Genomic DNA, 20,530 nt, shown 5'->3' with positions numbered 1-20,530 from the left:
AGGTAGCTCAGAGGATTGAGAGCCAGGCCTAGATTCTGGGAAGTTCTGGGTTCAAATCTCACCTTAGACACTTCCTATCTGTGTGACCCTGGGCAAATCACTTAATCCCCATTGCCCAGGCTTTACCCTTCTGCCTTGGAACCAATACACAGTATTGATTCCAAGATGGAAGGTAAAGGTTAAAAAAAAAAGAAAAAGAAAATTTAAAAAGGGAAAAAAAGAAGAAACAGTAGCATAGGGATGGGGAGAGGAGGGTCAGACATCTATACTTCTCTCTCTTTCCTTCTCCTTCTCCCTCTCTCTCTCTCTCTCTCTCTCTCTCTCTCTCTCTCTCTCTCTCTCTCTCTCTCTCTCTCTCTCTCTCTCTCTCTCCTCTCTCTCTCTCTCTCTCTCTCTCTCTCCTCCCCCCAACGCTGCCAGAAGCAGACCAATTAGTATCTTCTTGATTTGTCTTCATTAGAGGTCTGTGTTTGCTTTCACAATCTATTTCCTCATCATTCATATCCATTCATTCATCCAGCAATGGGACAAGCGATGCTGAGGTTATCAAGAGGATCCCTGTCCTACAGGAACTTACGATCTAACAGAGTCCTTACTGGGAAATAACAAGGGTTTTGAATTTCTGCAACTGGGTTAACATTCTAGGGGATCATGGGCTTTGGAAGTAGAGGGAACTTTTTAAGTCCAGCCTCTTCATTTTACAGAAAAGGAAACTGAAGTCTAGGAAAGAGACGTGATTTACCCAAGATCACATAGCTAGGAAATGGTGAATCTGGGATTTAAAGCCAGGTCCTTCAAGTCCCAATCTCCAGGTCTTTATCTGCTTCCGTCACATTTATCCTAGTAGGAAGCATTTCTATTTCATAAGTGGAATAAGAGGGACCCATTCCCAAAAAATGTTTTCAGAATTAGCACTTTAATCCAGGAATAAAATCTGGTTTAAACTCGTAGGCTATTATTCTTCACAATCCAATACAGAACTACCTGCTGAATGAATGAATGAATGAATGAATGAATGAATGAATGAATGAATGAATGAATGAATGGATGGATGGATGGATGGATGAAATATTTACTTAGTTACTTGGCTCACTTGGCAGTGGACATTCACTTGGTTACTAAGCCTGGGGAACTGCAGAATCTCCAAAAAGAGGAGCCATCAAAGGCCTGTTTGAATGGACCAGCTGCTCATTGTTGTTCCCCACATGGATTTTAGCCCCTGCTCTGGTATAACATGGTGATTTGTACATAGTAGGCACTTAATGATTTTTTTACTTCAACTGAATAAGCATTGATTAAACTCCTAACTATATATAAAATCCTATGTACTATGTTGAGAGATGATGACAAAAATAAAACGGGTGCTACCCTCAGGGAAATTACATTGTATAGGGGTTAGAGTAGAGAAGAAAAGTGGGACCAGGGATAATATATACACAGAAAAGAAGGGATAACCCATAAGCAAATTTGAAATTTCTATTTCAAACCAAAAATCCAAATTTCAAAGGGAAAATGCTAATAACTGGGTAGATCTGGGACAATTTAGCACCTTACCCCTGAGTTGGAAGGGACTTCAGAGGTTGTACAGTACAACCCACATTGGAACAAGAATCTCTTCTATAACATCCCCTGATGATAATAATAATAATGATAACTAGCATTATATAAACTAACTTCCAGATTTACAAAGCATTTTGCAAATATTATCTCATTTGAGCTTCGCAATAGCCTTGAGAGTCAAGTGATAGTATTATCCCCATTTTGACAAACAAGGAAACTGAGTCAGGCCAAGGGCTTCTTTTTTATGGCTTTGTCCAGAATTACACAGCTAAAGGACTGAGGCTAGATTTGAACTCAGCTCTTCTTGATTCCAGTTCCAGAATTCTATCCACTGTGCCACTAGCTGCCTCTAGACATCTAATCTTTGCTTAAAAGATTTACAGTGAGAGGGAATCCAGTAGAATTGAGATGAATATCATCAGCAGATAGTTATGTTGTATTTAACAATGTTCTTCAGTCTTGTTCCAAGGGAAGTCACGTTTGCAGGAAATAAGTGGTACTTATTACTTAGCACAGTGCCTGGCACACAGTAGGCTCTTATTGACTGACTCAGAGGAATGGCATGAGTGCCTGGACCCCAGTATCAGGAGACCTGGGTTTTCCATTTCACAGCTTGAGTACGTGTTCACTGTGTGAGCTTGCGAAGTCATTTCACTCTTATGCTTTTCGGTGTCTTCATCTGTAAAATGGGACTAATGATCCGTGTAGTGGCTTAGAGAACAGAGAACCTTGAAACCAGGAAGCCCTGGGTCCAATTTCCCCCTGACACATCCTGGCAGTGTGGTTCTGAGTAAGGCACTTTGAGGCCACTCTCTGGGACTATAAATTGCAGAGCAGCTGTCAGCCTCCACAGGCAGAGAGAATGTCCTCATCCCGGAGTCCTTTCTATCAATGAAATCAAAGGAAAGGAACTATAGACACGCACCTCCAACTGCATCGCAGACATCTCCAGCTGGATGTCTTGTAGGCATCTCAAACTCAACTGGACTCAAACAAAACTCATTATCTTTTCCCCAAACTCTCTCCCATCCTGAACTTGCTCATGACTGTCAAGGGTACCATCATCCTCCCAGTCACTCAGGCGTGAATCGTTGATGTCATCCTTGACTCTTCATATTTCTAACCTATCGTCAGATCTTGTCATTACTCCCTTCACGACATCCCTCATGTGCACCCAACCATAGTCCTAGCTCAGGTCCTCGTCACCCCCTATTATAATGCCCTTCTTATTGGTCTTTCTGCCTCAAGACTCTTCCCACTCCAATCCATTCCCCACTCAGCTGCCAAGATGAATTTTCTATGGCGCCGATCTTCAGGCACTACCTAGTACCTCCAGGATTAAATATGGCACTTAAAGCCCTTCTCAACCTAGTCCCTTCCTGCCTTTCCAGTTTTCTAATTTTCAACTCCCTCCCCACACAGTAGAATCCAAGTCCTGGATGTTCTCCATCTCTAACCACACAGGCTCTCCCCCAGGCTGGGGATGCTCTCCTTTATCACCTCTGCTTCTTAATTTCCCTGGATTCCTTCAAGCTCTAGCTCAAAGCCCACCTGCTACAGGAGGCCTTTCCCAGGGGTGGGAGGTCTCCCTCTGAGGTGTGCCTTCCCTGGTGCCCATGACCTAGCTGGAGATCCATGCTGATTAAGGTAAGACAGTGTATCGCCGACTCTGCCAATTGCTTTGGAGTGATGGAACAGGAGCTCCAAGGCCAAGCATTCGCTTATGTCTCCACTCAAAATAGTCACAGCCTTGAAAGGAGGCCAGAGAGCTGTAGGCTTGTTTACGTCCCTAAAGAGAGCAGCGAAAAATCTCCGAGCAAAGCAGGTTACTATAAAAAGGACGAAAAGAAGAGACGGAGCCTCTGTGGGAAACTGGGACAAAGCTAGAAGCTTCCTCTCTGAACCTATATCAAAGAAGAGGATCAGAGATGTTGGTAGAATGTAAGCTCCCTGTGGGCAAAGAAGTATGGAGGGATGGCCAAAAGCCTGGCTTTGTGCAAGTCATGCCACTGAACCATGTTAGCTACCTGCCTTTGGGCCAATCACATCATCTCTTAGTGCCTTGGGAAACTCTCCAAGAATATCGATTTCAGATTTGTTGCTGTACTGCATCAATGGAGGATGTTTCCACACCAGAAGTTTCCAATAGCTAGAAAATCATCGGGGAAAAAGGGGTCTTTATTGATGCTAGAAACAATCAACCAAAAGGATCACTGGGTTTTTTTCCCCTTCAAGGGATCACTTTTTATTTGAGACCCTTTTTCTAAAGGGGTGTCCAAAAGGCAGGCTCTTGGCCCATTTTCCAAGCTTGACCAAGCCAGCTGCTCTCCATTAAGCCCATGGCCCTCATCTACTCACTTACCAAATGTACATCAGGATGACCGTCCGCCAGCGAAGGACGGGGTGTGTGACCAGGTTCAGAACTCCAGGTGCTGAGTCTTGGGTTTTCTCTGCCCCTCCGAGTGGTTTCAATTTTATCTTTAACCTCTCTTTGCCATTAGCACAGGCTATGTCCTGCATTATGGCCTCGGCTTTTTCCACAGCCCCTTGGGAATGCAGCCACCTTGGTGATTCAGGGAGCAGGCTGCCAAAAAAATGGGACAAGACCATGAAAACTCATTCCAGCCACCAGACACAATATCCTCAGAGCCTCCCTTTTCTCCTTCACAAATCAGTTAGAGGCATAAGCTTATAAGGTCATCATGCCTGCATTTTCAGACTTGGGGAACAGAGGGAGGGAGGGAGGGCTCAGCTGGCTTCCAGAGCCAAGAGAATAATCAGCTATTTCCGATTTCAAGGCAGTGCTAAGCAACGGCAGTAGCCGTCTGTATCACTGCTTCCAAATCAAGCTAGTCTTCAAGGACACTCTTCCTTTCTGCTCTGTCATGGGAAAACAAACAGGCACCCAAGCCATGCGGGGTCAGTGCCAAATCTGGAAACCCAGCAACAAGATACAAAGAGGACCCTGCCTGGTAACCCCAGGAAGCTTCCATGGCTGAGCCTCCTTCTTAAATGATCCCCTCCAGGGCCATCCACAAACAATGCTGCTCTGTCTGGCCTAATGATGATGAAAAGGAGCCTTAGTTGTCTGGGAGTTTGAGTTTTATGATTATGGGATAATAGCTTTAAAGAAGGCAGACACTTCCCAGTTATCTCATCGATCGATCAATCAATAAACATTTAGTAAGCACCTAATCACTGGGCTAACCTTTTCGCTTGACCCAAGAGGAAACTGAGACCCCAGGTCACACAGGCAATAAGCAAGAGGCATCATTTGAAGCTAGGCTCTCTAATTCTAGAGCTAGTATGATTTCCCTCATTCTCTCCTCTTTTTTAACCCTTACCTTTCATCTTAGAATCAATACTATATATTGGTATCAAAGCAGAAGAGGAGTGAGGGATCATCCATGGTGATTAAGTGACTTGCCCAGGGTCACACAAACTGGAAGCATCTGAGACCAGATATGAACCAATGCTCAATCCACTAAGCCACACCTAGCTGCCTCCTGCTTTCCCTCATTCTAGAAGTTCCCTGAGAGCTGGGATCAAGTCTTGTGTTATCTTTGTAGCCCTATAGGAGCTTACTCATCAGGAAAAAGACCTGGCAACGTGGTCTCCTCCAACATGGAACTCCAAATAGGCAAAGTGTATGGAAAGCTGGACTTGGAGTCAGGAAAACCTGAGTTCAAGAGTTCCCTCTGCCACAGGCTTTGTGACTCTAGCAAAGCCACTTGACCTTTCACTGCCTGAGGTAATTCTAAGACCATTGGTGGAAGGAATTTACTCACCAGGAGTTCTCTACATCAATAAAATTAAAGGTCCAGTTGGGAAAAAAATAACAAAATTAAGTGGAACTCCTTCCAACCCCCTAAATAGCAATCCTCATCTAATGATGCCCAGGGAGGCAGCATAACATCTCTGCTACTTCCTCACTAGGACAAGTCATTTAACTTCAGTGTCCTCATCTATAAATAGGCTTAGAGTTAGGGTTAGGTTAGATGACTCTTTCATCACCACCTACAAGTGTGTCCCATGTCTTCCAACCTCAAAAAGACCATTACTCAATCCTCCATCCCTTTTAATGATCAGCCTGTATCCCTCCTCCCTTTGGTGGCTAAACTCTTGAGAACATCCTCCACATCGATGCTTCCACTTCTCTCACTCTCTTTTGAACTCTGAAGTCTGGTTTCTGATGTCAACATTCAATTGAAACTGCTTTTTCCAGTCATGAATGATCTCTTAATTAACCCATCTAATGACCTTTTCTCAGTGTTCATCCTTCTTGACCTGTCTGCTGCTTTTGACCTTATTAGTCACTCTCTTTTCTTTGGGATTCCGTGGTATCGTTGTCTCCAGGTTCTCCTCCTACCAGTCAAACCTCTCCTCAGTCTCTTTGGCTAGATATCCATCCAGGTCTTACCCACTAACTGGGGTTGTCCACTGTGTCCAGTGCTCTGTCCTGGACCCACCCTATCTCCTTCCCTCTCCTCTCCTCTTCTTTCCTCCTTTCTCTTCCCTTTTCTTCTCTTCTCCTCTTTTCTCTTCTCTTCTTTTCCCTTCTCCTTTCTTCTCTTCTCTTCTCTCCCATACTACTTCCCTTGATGATCTCCTCCACACCCAAAGATTCAAAGATCATTTCTATGCTAATGATAACCAGATCTACTGATCCAGCTTCAAGTGATCTCCAGGCTCTTATCACCCACCTGCCTCTAAGACATGTAGAACCGAATGTCACATAGACATTTTAAACTCAACATGTCCAAAACTGAACTCATTGCCTTTCCTGCAAAGCTATGCTCTATTTCTAATTTTCCTGTCACTGTCAAGGGCCCCACCTACCATCTCCCTAGCCCCCCAGACTCAAAATCTAGGTATCATCCTTAACATCTCATTACTTCTTCCCTCCCACAGCCAATCTGTTTCTAGAGACTGTTGATTCTGTCTTCATAGCATCTCTCATATATCCCACTCTTCTCTCTAAGGCCACTGAACTGGTCCAGTTCCTTATCACCTGACTTCTGGATGATTACTATAGCCCACTGATTGGTCCCCCTGCCCCAAGCTTCTCTCTATATCCTCCCCTCAACCATCCAATTGAACTTCCTAAAGTTTCAGGTTGACCATGTCACTCCCTGGTCAATACATCTTTGAGACCCAGTATTGCCTCAAGATCATATTTGGCATTCAAATCCCTTTATAACTGCACTCCTACTTTTCTTGTCTTTTATGTCTTATTTATTTATTCCCACATATTATGTGACACTGGCCTCCTGGCTATTCCTCCCCTAGGAGGCTCCATCTCCTGCCTGGGAATTTTCACTGGCTGTTCCATATGCCAAGAATGCTCCCCAAACTCATCTTCATCTCTTGGCTTCCTCAAATCCCAGCTGAAATCTCACCTTCTCTGGGAAGCCTCCCTTTCCTCCAATTGTTGCCTGGCTCCAATTTATCCCATCTGTAGCTTCCTTGTGTATTGCTAGTTGCATGTTTATCTCCTTCATTAAACCATAAGCTCCTTGAGGACAGGGATTGGTTTTTGCCTTTCTTTTGACCTCCAATGCTTACCACCTTACTTGGCACATAGTAGGAGAAGGGAACAAGTATTTATTATACACCCACTATGTGCCAGGTGCTGAACTAAGCACTTTAACAAATTTATCTCATTCCATCCAGGAAGGTTCTTAATAAATACCCGTTGACTGATTGAACTTTGTTTTTTCCCCTGGTGTCAGGCACATAGTAGGTACATAATAAAAGTTTGCTGAATTAAAATGAACAGTGGCCTTGGATGCTTTATCCCAAAGGAATCAGTATCCTGGACATTCCAAGAATCTTGAAACAATGAGGCAGCTATTTGTGGCTGAGGGGGCCAGCTTGCTCCCTATGCATAAATCATCCATATATCTTCCCATTTTAAAAACAAAAGAATCAAGAATCAGAGGACATATGGTTATATTTTGACTTCTTCTGTGAAAACCCTTCCAACAACTTACTAGGAAAGGAAAAAGAAGAAAGCCCCAGGAGAATTCGAGACAAAGACCAACGTGCGCCAGTCCCTGATGTAGTACCCTAGCACAGCATAGAATGCGATGCCAACCGCGAATGTCATGTTGGTCAACGAACCTGAAAATGAAATAGAAGGAAAAGTGAATCCCAAACTCATTTTAAAATACTGGGGAAAAGTTCCATGAAGAGGCAGGAAGGCCTTTTTGTATGGAAAGCAAGCAAACAAACAAACAAACTGGGCACGGAGTAGATGCCCACCGACTAGGGATGGTGGCACAAATTTTGGTACTTTACGAATGACACAACATAAAGCAATGGACCAGACAACCTTTGCTGCCCTTTCCAGGACTAAATCTATGATCTCTGACTTCAGAGAAGTGTGAGAAGGTCAGTAGGAAGGGATGGAGAGGAAAGTAATCAGAACCAGGAGAACCATCTATCTAGACAGTGACCACACTAAATGAAAGTAACACGACAGAGCACCCAAAGTGCACAGAACTGTAGGGAAAGTCTCAGCACAAGGAGGCAGACACCCTTCCTTCTTCTCGTGCATAGCAGCTCTGTTACCCTGAACTCATCACCCAAATTCTCAGCAGTACAAGGAGGACTCTAAGACGAAGAACAATTGCTGATTTGTGTCGCTAAAAGAAGATTCTTCACCAGGATTTCAATAGACCAATGAAATCAAAGGTCTGATTAAAAAAGGATCAAGAATTGGCTTCATACTAATGAAATCATAATGAGGGTTTTTGGCCAGCAGCCCAGAGACAGCAGATGCAGAATGTTGGGGGGCGGGGGGAGAGATGGCAGGGGGGAGGGAGACAGACAGGCAGACAGAGAGAGACAGAGTAAGGGAGGAAGAGAAGGAGGGAAGGAGAGAGGGAGAGAGAGAAGGAGAAAGAAAGGAAGAAGGAGAGAGATTGAGAAGAGGGAGGGAGGGAAAGGGAGACAGGGGGGGAAGATGAGGGAGAGAGGGGAAAAGAGAAGCAGACAGGGATGATAGAGGGAGGGAGGAAAGATGAGGTGAATGGGAGAGAGAGAAGAGAATGAGGGAGAGAGAGGAGGAAGAGAGAAATAGGAGGAGGGAGAGAGAGAACGAGAGAGGGATAGAAAGAGGATTTACTATGTGCCAAACACTATCAGGCTTGCTTACATCTGCTTAACTTAGTTGTTTTTGTTTTTGTTTTTTTTTGTTATAAGGAAGGTTCATCGGATGAGGAGGAGAATAATGTTTACAATGGGCACCAATCAAACAAAAAAGAATATTTAAGAACCAAAACATATTCAGAAATAAATGGCTCTTTTAAACTGTATAATGATTTGAGGAGGAATAAATTAGATAGGATCATAGTTGGAAGGGTCCTCAGGGGTGGTTTAGTACAACTCCTTCATTTTGCAGATGAGGAAATTGAGGCTTAAGGAAATTAAATGGCTTACTTGAGATCACAGTATCCTGGTCACACAGTCTATGTCCTTGGATTCAAGTGCCCAGAGCCTAGCACAGGACTAGCTCATAGCAGGGATTTAATAAATGTTCATTGAACTGAATCGCTTAAAGGCAGCATCTAGAAAGTCCACTTATGGTCCAAGACAAGTCGCTTCCCCTCCAAGATGGGGATTGTTACAAATGCCTGCTTTGACCTCATGGGGATTGAGGGGGAATAAATGTCTGCATCCTTGCTCTGAGGCCATTCATCAGCCCTCGATATGATTTATTCTTTGTACACAAAACCCAGAAGTCAGCCATGCCCTACAGCTTTTCTTGGAGGAAGCCATGAGGATTGGATTTTGTGCTTTTATTGTTCTAGATTTTATGAGCTTCATGGGATATTAATTTGCTGCTCTGTGGGAGGTTCAGGCAGAGAGAAGGGCAAAGGACTCTGAGAGAGGAGCTCAGAGCCAGAAATCACGTGTACAGGAGAGGAATCAGAGGAGAGAAGAAAGGACACCTCAATTGCCTTGCAAGGTTATTAGCCTGGCCAGAAGCATTAACTCAATAGAAGGATGCTTTAAATTAACTGCCTAAGAAAAGAAATCCGCTGAAAAAAGGCTTCCTTCCCAGGCTAGAGGGACCTGGGGCTTTGTAAGGTGGGATTAAGGAAAAGAAATCAATCATGTACATCATTTTAAAAAATGAAGCCTCCCAGAGCCCAAAGAGCAAAATGGTCCTCATGATTGGAAAGGAAGTGGATATATTATTAGCTCCATGGGCAAGAGCTCATTGTCAGTGAAGGATATATGGGGCTCTCCAAGGGACAGGATGTTTTTGAGCAAGGCTTCTTTTTCCTTCATGATATAACTAGCATTTATATAATGCTTCGGAGTTTTCAAATTCGTACCTCATTAGATCGCCAAAGTGGCCCTCTGAGGGAGGTACCCATTTGACAGATGAGGAAACTGAGGCTAAGAGTGGTTTAGGGAGTTGCATTGGGTAAGTGTATGAAGCAGGATTCAAATGAGGTCTTCCTGACTCTGATTCCTTCATACTGTACTATTTACGGCACCAGCCATAGCCTGAAGTTTCTGAGTCCTCGTCTCAGACCTCAGGACGGCCACCTCCTGACCAGATGATGCCTGAGCATCTATAACAGAGGGAAGGCTGCATGCTGCGACATGTCCCACTGATCTGGACATTTCAGACTTGGACTAAATTAAACGTGCTTTATTTTCAGATGCCTCCCTGTCGGGGGGAAGCGACCCTTCGTCCCCCAGGTAGACCTCTAAAGCGCATCCTGGCCTGGCCTGACCACAGACAGAAAGGCTCTCATCCAAGGAGCACAGGCTCATCGCCAGGAGACGGGCAATTGTCTGAGAATTTGCTCAGTTTCGTCCCCTCATAAAGACGAAGGTGATGAGGGTGGATCTGCATCCGTGGGCTCCAATCAGCATTTAGGAAGTGCCTCCTGGCAACTGGCCTCAGCCACTGCCTCCTATAGTCTCACGAACATCCTAAAGCCTCCTTTCCTCCCTCTTGCTCTCTTTTTCCCTTTTTCTTTACTCTTCCCAGTGTGTCCTCTTAAATCCCCCTTCCATCTCTTAGTGGGCAGAGTACTGGACTTGGAGGCAGGCTGGAGTTCAAATCCTGCCTCAGATAGGAGCCTTGAGGTCTTGGGAAAGACACCTAGTCCCTCTGAGCTTCCTTTCTCAATGACAGGATGAGAATCATGATGGCGGCTCTCCCACGGGCTTGGTCTCGTGAAATCCTACATGTGGAGTGCTTCATGGACCTCAAAACGCTCTATCACTGTCAGCCAAGGTTAGCAGCTCTTCTCCAACCTGTTCCTATGATTCAAGCATCTTGGGAATGCCCATGGATGGACCACTCAGCCTCCATAGCCTCCATGATGGTTTTTTCTGCCACTTCTCATTGTGCAAATCTCCTCGAATCCTGGATTTAAAAATCCTCCCAGAACAATCTCTTCGAACAAAAATCCATCTTTAACCTCTCTCCATGATCGAATGAGTGAACAAACAACTGAATGAATGAATGAACAAGTAAATGAACAAATCCATGGGGGGGGGGGGGAACCTTCATTGAACTACTTCCTATGTTCCAAGCACTGTGCTAATGGCTGGGAACACACACCAAAAAAAGTGCAAGATAGCCTCAAGGAACCGGCATGCTAATAAGGGAAGACAACAAACCAAGGGAAGAATTAGTCAAGGAAGCCACTGGATCAGCCAGAAGAATCAGAGAACAATTGTTTGATACATCCTGTTATCCAGCTACCCTTGACTGGGCAGCTAAGTGGCACTGCAGTGGATAGAGTGCTGGCCTTGGAATCAAGAAGACTCATCTTCATGAGTTCAAATCCAGCCTTAGATATGTACTAGCCGTATGACTGTTTGTCTCAGTTTCTCCATCTATAAAATGACTTGGAGAAGGAAAGGACAAACCACCGCAGTGTCTTTGCCAAGAAAACCCCAAATGGGGTCATGAAGACGCGGACATAACTTGAAAATGACTTAACAACATTAATCAGGAAAGGAAACAATGAATCTTCTTTACTCTTACCTGTTAGTGCCCAAAATGATTTCCCTACATATTCTTGTGTCAAGACAAAAGATACTAAAGCTGTTCCACCATTCATAACTCCAACACCAAGGCGGGACATGGCAAAGACCTGGTAACTTGGGGCAAAGGCTGAGATGTAGCCCAAAATTACATCAAAAAAGAGACCTGCAGAGACAAAAATAAATAAATGAATGAATGAATGAACAAATAAATAAACAAACGAATGAATGAACAAATAAATAAACAAACGAATGAATGAATAAATTAATTAATTAATTAATTAATTAATTGATGAGTGAATGAATAAATAAATAAATAAGTGACTAAATAAATCCTCGATGTATATTATATAGATTTGGGAAGGAAATTTACCAAGTTAGGTCAGAACAGTACTGCCCACAAAACTAACCCAACAGATAGGTTGGGAAATTCCCTCTACTGAGCAGACCAATCACCAGTTTGTACATTGCCATGTTAGAAAGGTGTCAGGGAAAAGGATTGGAAATTGAAGGGATGTCCATCACTTGGGGAAGGCTGAACAAATTGTAGTATATGATGGTGATGGAATACTATTGTGCTATAAGGAATGAGGAATAAGATGGTTTCAGAGATAGCTGGGAAGATGTACGTGAACAGAGGCAGCACAAAATAAGCAGAACCAGAAGAACACTGTACACAGTAACAGCAATAGCGTACAATGATCAAGGGTGAAAAGCTTAGCTACTCTCAGCAATACAGTGATTCAGGGCAATTCTGAAGGATTTATGATAAAGAATGCTATCCACCTCCAGAGAAAGAACTGTTGGAGTCAGATGCAGATCAAAGCAGACATCTTTCACATTAGTTTATTTATGATTTTTTCCTGGAGTTTTGGACTTTATATGAGTATTGTCTTACAACAATGACCAATATGGAAGTGTTTTTGCATGATAATACATGTATAACCCTGATCAAATTGTTCTCCATCTCTGAGAGGAGGGGAAGGAAGGGAGGGAAGAAAATGATTCTGATCTTATGATTTCAGAAAAAAATTGTTGAAAACTGTTATTACATGTAATTAGGAAAAATAAAATAGTTTTGAATAAAAGGAAAAAAGAAAAAGAATGGCACCAGGGGAGCCAAGAAGCATAGTGATTGGTCCAGGGTCACACAGCCAGTATGTCAGAAGGAGGATTTGAACCCAAGTCTTCCTGGCTCTAAGATCAGCTTTCCATCCACTATACTATGCTACCTCTAAACATGACTTCAAAGCATGTTATTTTTTCAGTGCAAGAGCTTCCACAATCATAAGCACCTCCTTTGTCTAACTCAATGGCACCATAGTGCATAGAGTGCCAGGGCTGGAGTCAGGATGATTCATCTTTCTATTTTTGAATCTGGCCTCAGACACCTATTAGCTGTGTGACTCCAAGTGAGTCACTTAACCCTGTTTGCTTCAGTTTCCTCATCTGTAAAATAAACTGGAGAAGGAAATGGGCAGTAAGTGTCAAATCTGGGATTGGAACCCAGAGCCTCTAGCTTGAGAGCTAGCAATTTTTCTGCCTCCTCTCTGAGATTCTTTTTTCTTTTCTTTCTTTTTTTTCCAAGCCTTTACCTTCCATCTTAGAATCAATACTGTGTATTGGTTCCAAGGTAGAAGAGCAGTGAGGACTAAGTAATAGGGGTTCAGTGACTTGTCCAGGGTCACACAGCTAGGAAGTGTCTGAGGCTAGATTTGAAACCAAGACCTCCCATCTGTAAGCCTGGCTCTCTATCCACTGAGTCACCTTGCTGCCTCCTGAGATTCTTTTTCAGAAAGAATTTAAACGGAAATGAAGATTTAAATAGAATGACAGATTCTAAGCAGCAAAGGTGAGGAAGGAGGGCATCCCCATCAAAGGGCACAGTGGTCTGTACCAAGTCATAAAGGTGGAAGATCAAATGCCACTTGGAGACTCTATCTCAGCTAGCACACAAACAAGGTATATCAGCCCAGAAAGACAGACGGCAGTGTGATGACTAAGAGTTTTAAATGCTGAACAATGACTATCTTTCTCCAGGGGCGATGGGGAGTCACCTAGGTCAACATTCAGTCAGTCTCTGTATTTTTTAAGTATCTGCTATGTGCCAAGCACTGTGCTAAGTGCAAGGAATACAAAGGCAAAAACATTCCCAGCTCTCAAGGGTCTGGAGTTCCCATTCTGATGGAGGGATGCCATGTTGATTACGAGTGACACATAAGATATGGATGGGGTACATGGATGGGAATCTGAGAGGGGGTGGCCCTAGCGCTGAGGAGGGACTGGGAATGGTCCACCTCTGAACCTCAAAGGTGGAGGGATGGAGGGGATGAGGGGGAGCCTTCCAGGCATGTAGGACAGTCAACACAAAGACCCAGAGATCTAAGCTAGAGTATTATTTTCAGAACTCCACACAAGCCATTGCAGCCAAATGGCAAAGAATATAGAAGGGAGTAAAAGTAAGAATTTGAAGATTTGGAAATTTATAAAAATGGCAGAATATTTACTATTTGATCCTGGATGTAATTAGTAGGGAGCCAAAAGACGTTATTGACTATTATGTCAATTAGGGAGAGTGTCATGACCACCCTCCAAACATCACTCTCACAGCTAAGTGGCGAATAGTTAGTAGTAGGGAGACCCTTGAGAAAGAAAAACTATCCAGAAGGTCAAGAAGCAAGGGAGTGACGCAGACAGAGCGGTGTTTTAGGACTCTCAAGTGGGCAGCCAGATAGGAGATGGATTGGAGAGGAGAGAGACTAGAGGCAGAGTCCATAGCAATAGTCCAGATCAGAGGTAATGAGTGTCCTGAATGAAGGCGGTGACTGGGTGAGTGGAGAAAAGAGAATATGCCCATTTAAAAGATCATGAAGAACTTCTTTTAATTTTGTTTTTCTTTAATTACTCCTCTAGGTCTCCATTTTGCACTCTGCAAAATGAATGGAGAAGACCTCTGAGAGTCCCTTGGACAGCAAGATCATAATAGTCAATACTTAAAGAAATTAATTCAGACTGTTCACTGGAAGGTCAAATATGGAAGCTGAAGCTTAATTGCTTCAGCCAAGTAATGAGAAGACAGAACTCATTGGGGAAAACCCTGACATTGAGAAAGATTGAAGGCAAAAGGAGAAGGGGCCATTGGAGGATGACATGGACAGATGGAGTCATGGAGACAACAAATATGAGCTTGGACAGCCTTTGAGAGATAGTGGAGGACAGAATGCTATGGTCCATGGGGTCACGTAGAGTTGGACATCATTAAATGACTCAACCACCACAACAAAATGAACAGCCTAGATTATTCTCTTGAAGGTCTCTTCCATCTTTGAATCCGTGATTTTATTGCAACAGTTATTTCCTACCTCCAGCAAGCTGGACTTTGAGCACTTGATGTAGCTGACAGATGGAGGACTTCTGACCGGAGAAACCTGTGCCCTTTAAGCCCATACTGGGAATACATTGTCCCTGACACCGGGGCAGTCTGATCAATCGTCTGGATGGCCTTGTTGGCTTGTTATCCACAGCAGGACAGACCTCTGACCTCCTTTGGGGGTGCTTCAGAATCCGCAAGCCTAATTAGAGTGCCAACTGACATAATTCTATGGCTCAAGCCTGCTGACTGTTCCCCTGGGTGCCCTTTGGCCGGCTCACCTGACTTTCTGAATCTTCTAAGTCCCACCCACATCTCACCTTGACTGCCCAGTGTAGAGAGCAAAATCTAGACTTCAGCTTATCTGGGATTTTTAGGCACATGTATAATAACAAAAAAAAAAAAAGATACATCATGGAAGGAGGAGGGTGACTCGGTGCTGATGCTAACCTAAAAGCATCCATATGATGTCATGTGCATAGTGGAAAGAGCTGCTGAACCTGAAGTCAGAAAAACTTGGGTTCAAATCCTGCCTCAATCAGTAAGTAAATAAGAAAGAGAATACAAATGCTACCTCAGATACCCTCTGGTGCAGCGACCATAGGTAAACCACTTATCCTAGCTGTGCCTCAGTTTCCCCATTTATAAAAGGAGAACAATGATATTTAGAGTATGTTCTGTGAGGCTGAAACATCATGTATACCATTTGTTTTGCAAGATTTCAAGAAATACAGAAATGTCTGCTCTGATTGGGTTTAAGATTATTTTCCCATTTCCTTTCCAATAGAGCACAAGCTCCTGGAGGCCAACGACTGATTTTCGGTTTTCTCTTCATGTAGCAAGCACTTCGTAAATATTTTTAGGACTGAATTGCCTCCCTGTACTTGTCATTGCAAATATATAGTCAATAAGCTCCATTATGGGTTGAATAGGCTATGTAGGTCAGCCTGGGAACCTAACCACCATTTATAATAGTGTTTCTATAGGAAATGTAGGTTTCCCAACTTTTGGAACACACATTTTTGAAGGTGGGGACTCACTATCCAAATCCGTTATCCAAATTGCAAAATCAAGAGCAATACAGTACAGTACAATAGTGCTAAAATGGCCCTTTTCCCATGAAAAAGGGATATAATTAAATATCCTTTTCAAGAAAAGCGTAAATGATTTTTATGGGAAATGAAATGATCCTGAGAAATCAGGTCGCCATATTTCTTATGTCATGCATTTCAATCCAAGAAAGTAGCTTTCCAAAGTCTGGCTTACCATTCAATGCTGCCATTCTACTATGTCTTTGTGTTATACTCATGTGTAAAGCAGTGACATTGATTGAACCCCAATTGCCTCCATCACCCCATATACTTTATGCCTTCATGGACCCATGGTTTCATTGGTGAGGATATTCTCTTTATTCAGTGACAATCATTCATGGGGACATGGCATCCAGGAATAAGGAGGTGATAGAGTCCTCAAACTAGAGCTGGACTTTGTTTTTGTTGAGGCATTTTTCAGACACGTCCAACTCTTTGTGTCCTCATTTGGCTTTTTTGGCAAAAATACTGGAGTGGTTGGTCATCTTCTTCTCTAGCCCATTTTTCCAGATGAGAAAACGGAGATAAACAAGGTTAAGTAACCTACCCAAGGTCACAAAGCTAGTGTCTGAGACCAGATTCGAACTCAAGAAGTTGAGTCTTCCTGGTGCCAGACCCAGTGCTCTGTCTGATGTACCACCTAGATGCCCTGACCCAAAATATTACATTCATTTTAGGAAGGATTCTGACAAGCTGGCAAGTGATCACAACTGGGGAAATGGGATAGTGAAGGGTCTTGAGTTTGTGCTAAATGAATGAATGTAAAAGGGCTGATTTAGTGATAACCACAAATGAGAGAGATCTTGCCATCAGGGAGCTTCTGTTCTAATAGGAAGAGGCAACCCAGAAGGGAAAATGGTGGCCAACCAAGGAAAGGAACGTTATAACACGCAGTCACAGAGATGGTGAGTTGACCAGAGGAGTTGACAGTCAAACCCTTTCCAGGAGCAATTGATATGTTTACTAGACCTTGAGCCAAAGGTGGAAGGGAGGGTGGCATGGGGAATTGGGGAGAGAAGGGAAGGATTGGTTGAAACATTTGGGAAGGTTTAGCCTGTAGGAAAAAAAAAAAGAAAGGAAGAGGAGGAGGGGGAATGCGCAGAATAACTGGCTTCAAGTATTTAGAGTGAGGGCTTCCTGGAGGAGATGGGATGGATGTGTTCTTCTCAGCCTCCCAAGGAAAGGGTCCAAGTGACACAGAGGCAAACAGAAGGTTGATAGAGCCCTTTGAGCTATTCCCAAAGGGGTAGACCAGATAAGGAGCCCTGTGACCTGACCCATCCCTGGCAGCCAGGAGCAGCCCTGCTGCTGTCAGACCTAGCATGGAGTCCATCTGTCATGTCCAACAGCAGCAATCGCTCAGGACTGAGCCACAAGGTCTCCCAGTGCCAGGCACTCAGAGCTTCCTGCCACCCATGCCCTTTATCAGAGCCATGCCATGCTTTCCTTAATTTGGAGATTGGCATGGATTGCCCAATCAGATCAAGAATTTGGTGCTCCCATTCTACGAAGAAAACTCCTTCCCTTTGTCTTATTCCCCATAGCATTTCCTAATGACTCAAGCCTTCCTGAATGAGAAGAATAAATATTTAACTACAGCAATAGAAGCATAATAAAGCAGCAGAGTTAACCAGGATTAACGTTGGCTCATGGAACTCTAACTGCAGGATTTAACCTCCCAGCCCAGCCCCCTGGATCTGTCCAATCTCCCAAGCAGAGCCTGGAAAGGGGGAAGATGCTCAAGAACTTTGGAATACTCACTTGCTTCCCACCCACTCATGGCAGAAGACATGGTGCCCACACTGTCTGGGAATCCCTTTATTTTAAGCCCACGAGCCCTGCTCACAAAGCTTCTGCCCTACTTTTGCTCATGGAAGAACCTACTTTGCTCACAACTGTGGCCCCAGGATGGCCTCCTATTCAGTTCAGATCCAAAACGAGCTCTCAACTGGCAGATGGAGTGCTGGGACTGGAGTCGGGAAGACCCGAGTTCAAATCCACCCTCAAGACAGCTACTGGCTATGTGATCCTGAGCAAGTCACTTAACCCCCATTTGCTTCAAATATAAAAATTTGAGAGGCATTGGATCTGAAGTCAGGAAGATATCTCCATTAGTTCAAATCCAGCTTTAGACACTCACTAACTGTGTGACCCTAGGCAAGTCCCTTAACCCTAGTTACCTCAGTTTCCTCATCTATAAAATGAACTGAAGAAGGATATGGCAAACCACTCTGGATCTTTATCAAGAAAACTACAAATGGGTCATGGAGAGTTGGACACAATTAAAACTATCAGCATTCATTATGACTCATTGCCCTTCATATTAAAAAAACAACAACTACATTTGGGATGGCAGAAATAGTTTATGCTAGAAGTTCTAGTATAAAGGTTAAACATTAAAAGCATAAAAGGTTAAATAGCAGGAAGTATTAAATGTTAAACTAAATATTGATAAAATTAATAAATTGATTGAAAATTTTAAATTGGTTAAAAATCAATAGCTTTAACATAAAAATAATAATTGGAGAAGCTTCACTACCTTAAGTACTCTAGTATCTTGAGTTATTCATGGAGATAGATAAGTGACAAAGCGGATAGAGCTTATTTTATATGGTAAATTATACAGAAATATACAATAAATATTGTATTGGGAAAAAAGGTGGATAGAGCAATGGATCTGGAGTAAGAAAGACCTGAGTTCAAATCTCTCTTCAGACATTTACTAGCTGTGTGACCCCAATCAAGTCAGTTAACCTCTGTTTGTTTCCCCACGTGTACAATGGGGAGAATATTAGCACCTAGGCTTTTTAGGAGGATTTAAAGTGCTTTGCAAATCTTAAAGCAATATTTAACAGCTAACTATTGTTTATGCAAACATCCTTGAGCGTCTATTTTGATGGAGCACCACATATCCTGTGTGCTGGGGAGAAGGCAAAGGAAAATGATGGGTTCCATTCCTGGGTTCCATAAATTTACAGTCTAGCTGTAGGTTCTCTCTGAGGTTACAAATGATCCAGAAATGAAGGAGGGGGAAACATTAGCCAATTAGGGTAGGGTAGAGGGAATACTTTAAGCAAAGGTGGATAAATGTGCTGAATACATGGAATAGAAGGATTGGATATATAATTATTGGGGGTAGCCAGGTGGCTGAGCAGATAGGGAGCCAGGGCTAAAGGTAGGAGGTCCTGGGTTCAAATGTGGCGTCAGACTAGCTGTGGGACCCTGAGCAAGCCATTTAACTCCCATGACCTAGCCCTCACTGCTCTTCTGCCTTAGAACCTGTCAACTTAATTTCTGGAAACCCAAGTTTGCCTTTGTCCCTTGGGAACTTGCCTTTAGGGGACATCCCAAACTGACCTCGTCTTAGACTGAACAAGGGATCACCCACTAAGTGTCCTGAACAGGAGTGAGAGAAATGCCCCCATCCTCAGCCACCCTCTTTGTCTTAGAAGTTTCCCCCCAGCGTACCAGAGCTCCGTTCCCAAGAGGACCAACACCTGGCGGGAACCATCCTTTTTGTACCCGTGGCAGTAGACCACTCTCTGGTCCCCAGCCTCTGGCTACAGCCTCTATTCCAGCCTGCTTGTAACCAGGCGGTGTTTGCTTGCTGGGCTGGATTCCCCCAAAGGAATAGAAGTCCCCAAGTTCTAGTACTCTTTGGAGAATCGTCCTTGGCGGTGATTCTCTCAGAGACGTTGTCCCCAGAGCCCCGGAGCTTTGACTCTGCGTCGTGTTTAGCACTCGGCCGGATATTCAGGACTCGACTCTTTTCCTGATTAAAGATGTGGTTTTATGACTACTCTAGTGGTGCTGTGTTTTTCCAAGTTGACAAAGCAATAAATAATGTTGATTCTAAGATGGAAAGAAAGAGGTCAAATATATACATCTCTGTGTACACACACACACACACATATATATATATGTTCAATAATAGATAAAAACAGACATTTTTTAGGGAGAAAGATTAGGAGCTTGATAAAAAGAGATGGAGGTAGTGAGGGACAGCTAGGTGGCTCAGTGAATTGACAGCCAGGGCTAGAAATGCAAGGTCCCAGGTTCAAATCTGGACTCCGACCATGGACAAGTCGCTTAACCCCAATTACCTAGTCCTTACCACTCTTCATTCTGCCTTGGACCCAATATACAGTATTGATTCTAAGATGGAAGGTCAGGGTTTAAAAAAGAAGAAGAAGCAAAGAATGACTGACATATGGAAATGTTTGGGGCTAGCTGCCACTTGAAGAGGGTACCCCAAAACCAGAATATTCACAAAATCCCCCATTTCAAAAGAAGATTCTGAGACACAGTCGACAAAGTTCAACTCAACTGGATCAAAGCCCAGGAAGTCAGTCAAACAACAAATGTGCAGAACTAACTAAAAATGTTTCAAAGAGCTCCTTTCAAAAGGGGAGAGTTACTGGGGAAGCGAAGGGAACATTACAAACAAACAAAGACTTATTAGTCTGAGTCTTGCCTTAGGCCTTGAAGC

The 20,530-nt window shown here is 43.5% G+C and overlaps 1 protein-coding gene across 2 annotated transcripts in view; it reads right to left on the bottom strand.

Annotated features, from left to right (window-relative positions):
* The window catches only part of LOC100016419 (solute carrier family 22 member 15-like), a 103,011-nt gene that overhangs the window by 41,935 nt on the left and 40,546 nt on the right, over positions 1-20,530 (bottom strand). For both annotated transcript variants that reach the window (XM_056796050.1, XM_007478268.3), the window contains exons 4-6: positions 11,582-11,746; positions 7,554-7,683; positions 3,923-4,144 (exon numbers count right to left, since the gene is read on the bottom strand). In XM_056796050.1, coding sequence (XP_056652028.1) covers positions 3,923-4,144; positions 7,554-7,683; positions 11,582-11,746 — 517 coding nt within the window. The remainder of the gene's footprint in view (positions 1-3,922; positions 4,145-7,553; positions 7,684-11,581; positions 11,747-20,530) is intronic.

Source organism: Monodelphis domestica, chromosome 1, assembly GCF_027887165.1.
Source record: "Monodelphis domestica isolate mMonDom1 chromosome 1, mMonDom1.pri, whole genome shotgun sequence".
NCBI lineage: Eukaryota > Metazoa > Chordata > Mammalia > Didelphimorphia > Didelphidae > Monodelphis > Monodelphis domestica.
Note: the sequence above shows the minus strand (reverse complement) of the source record. Positions and strands in the feature narration are given on the sequence as shown.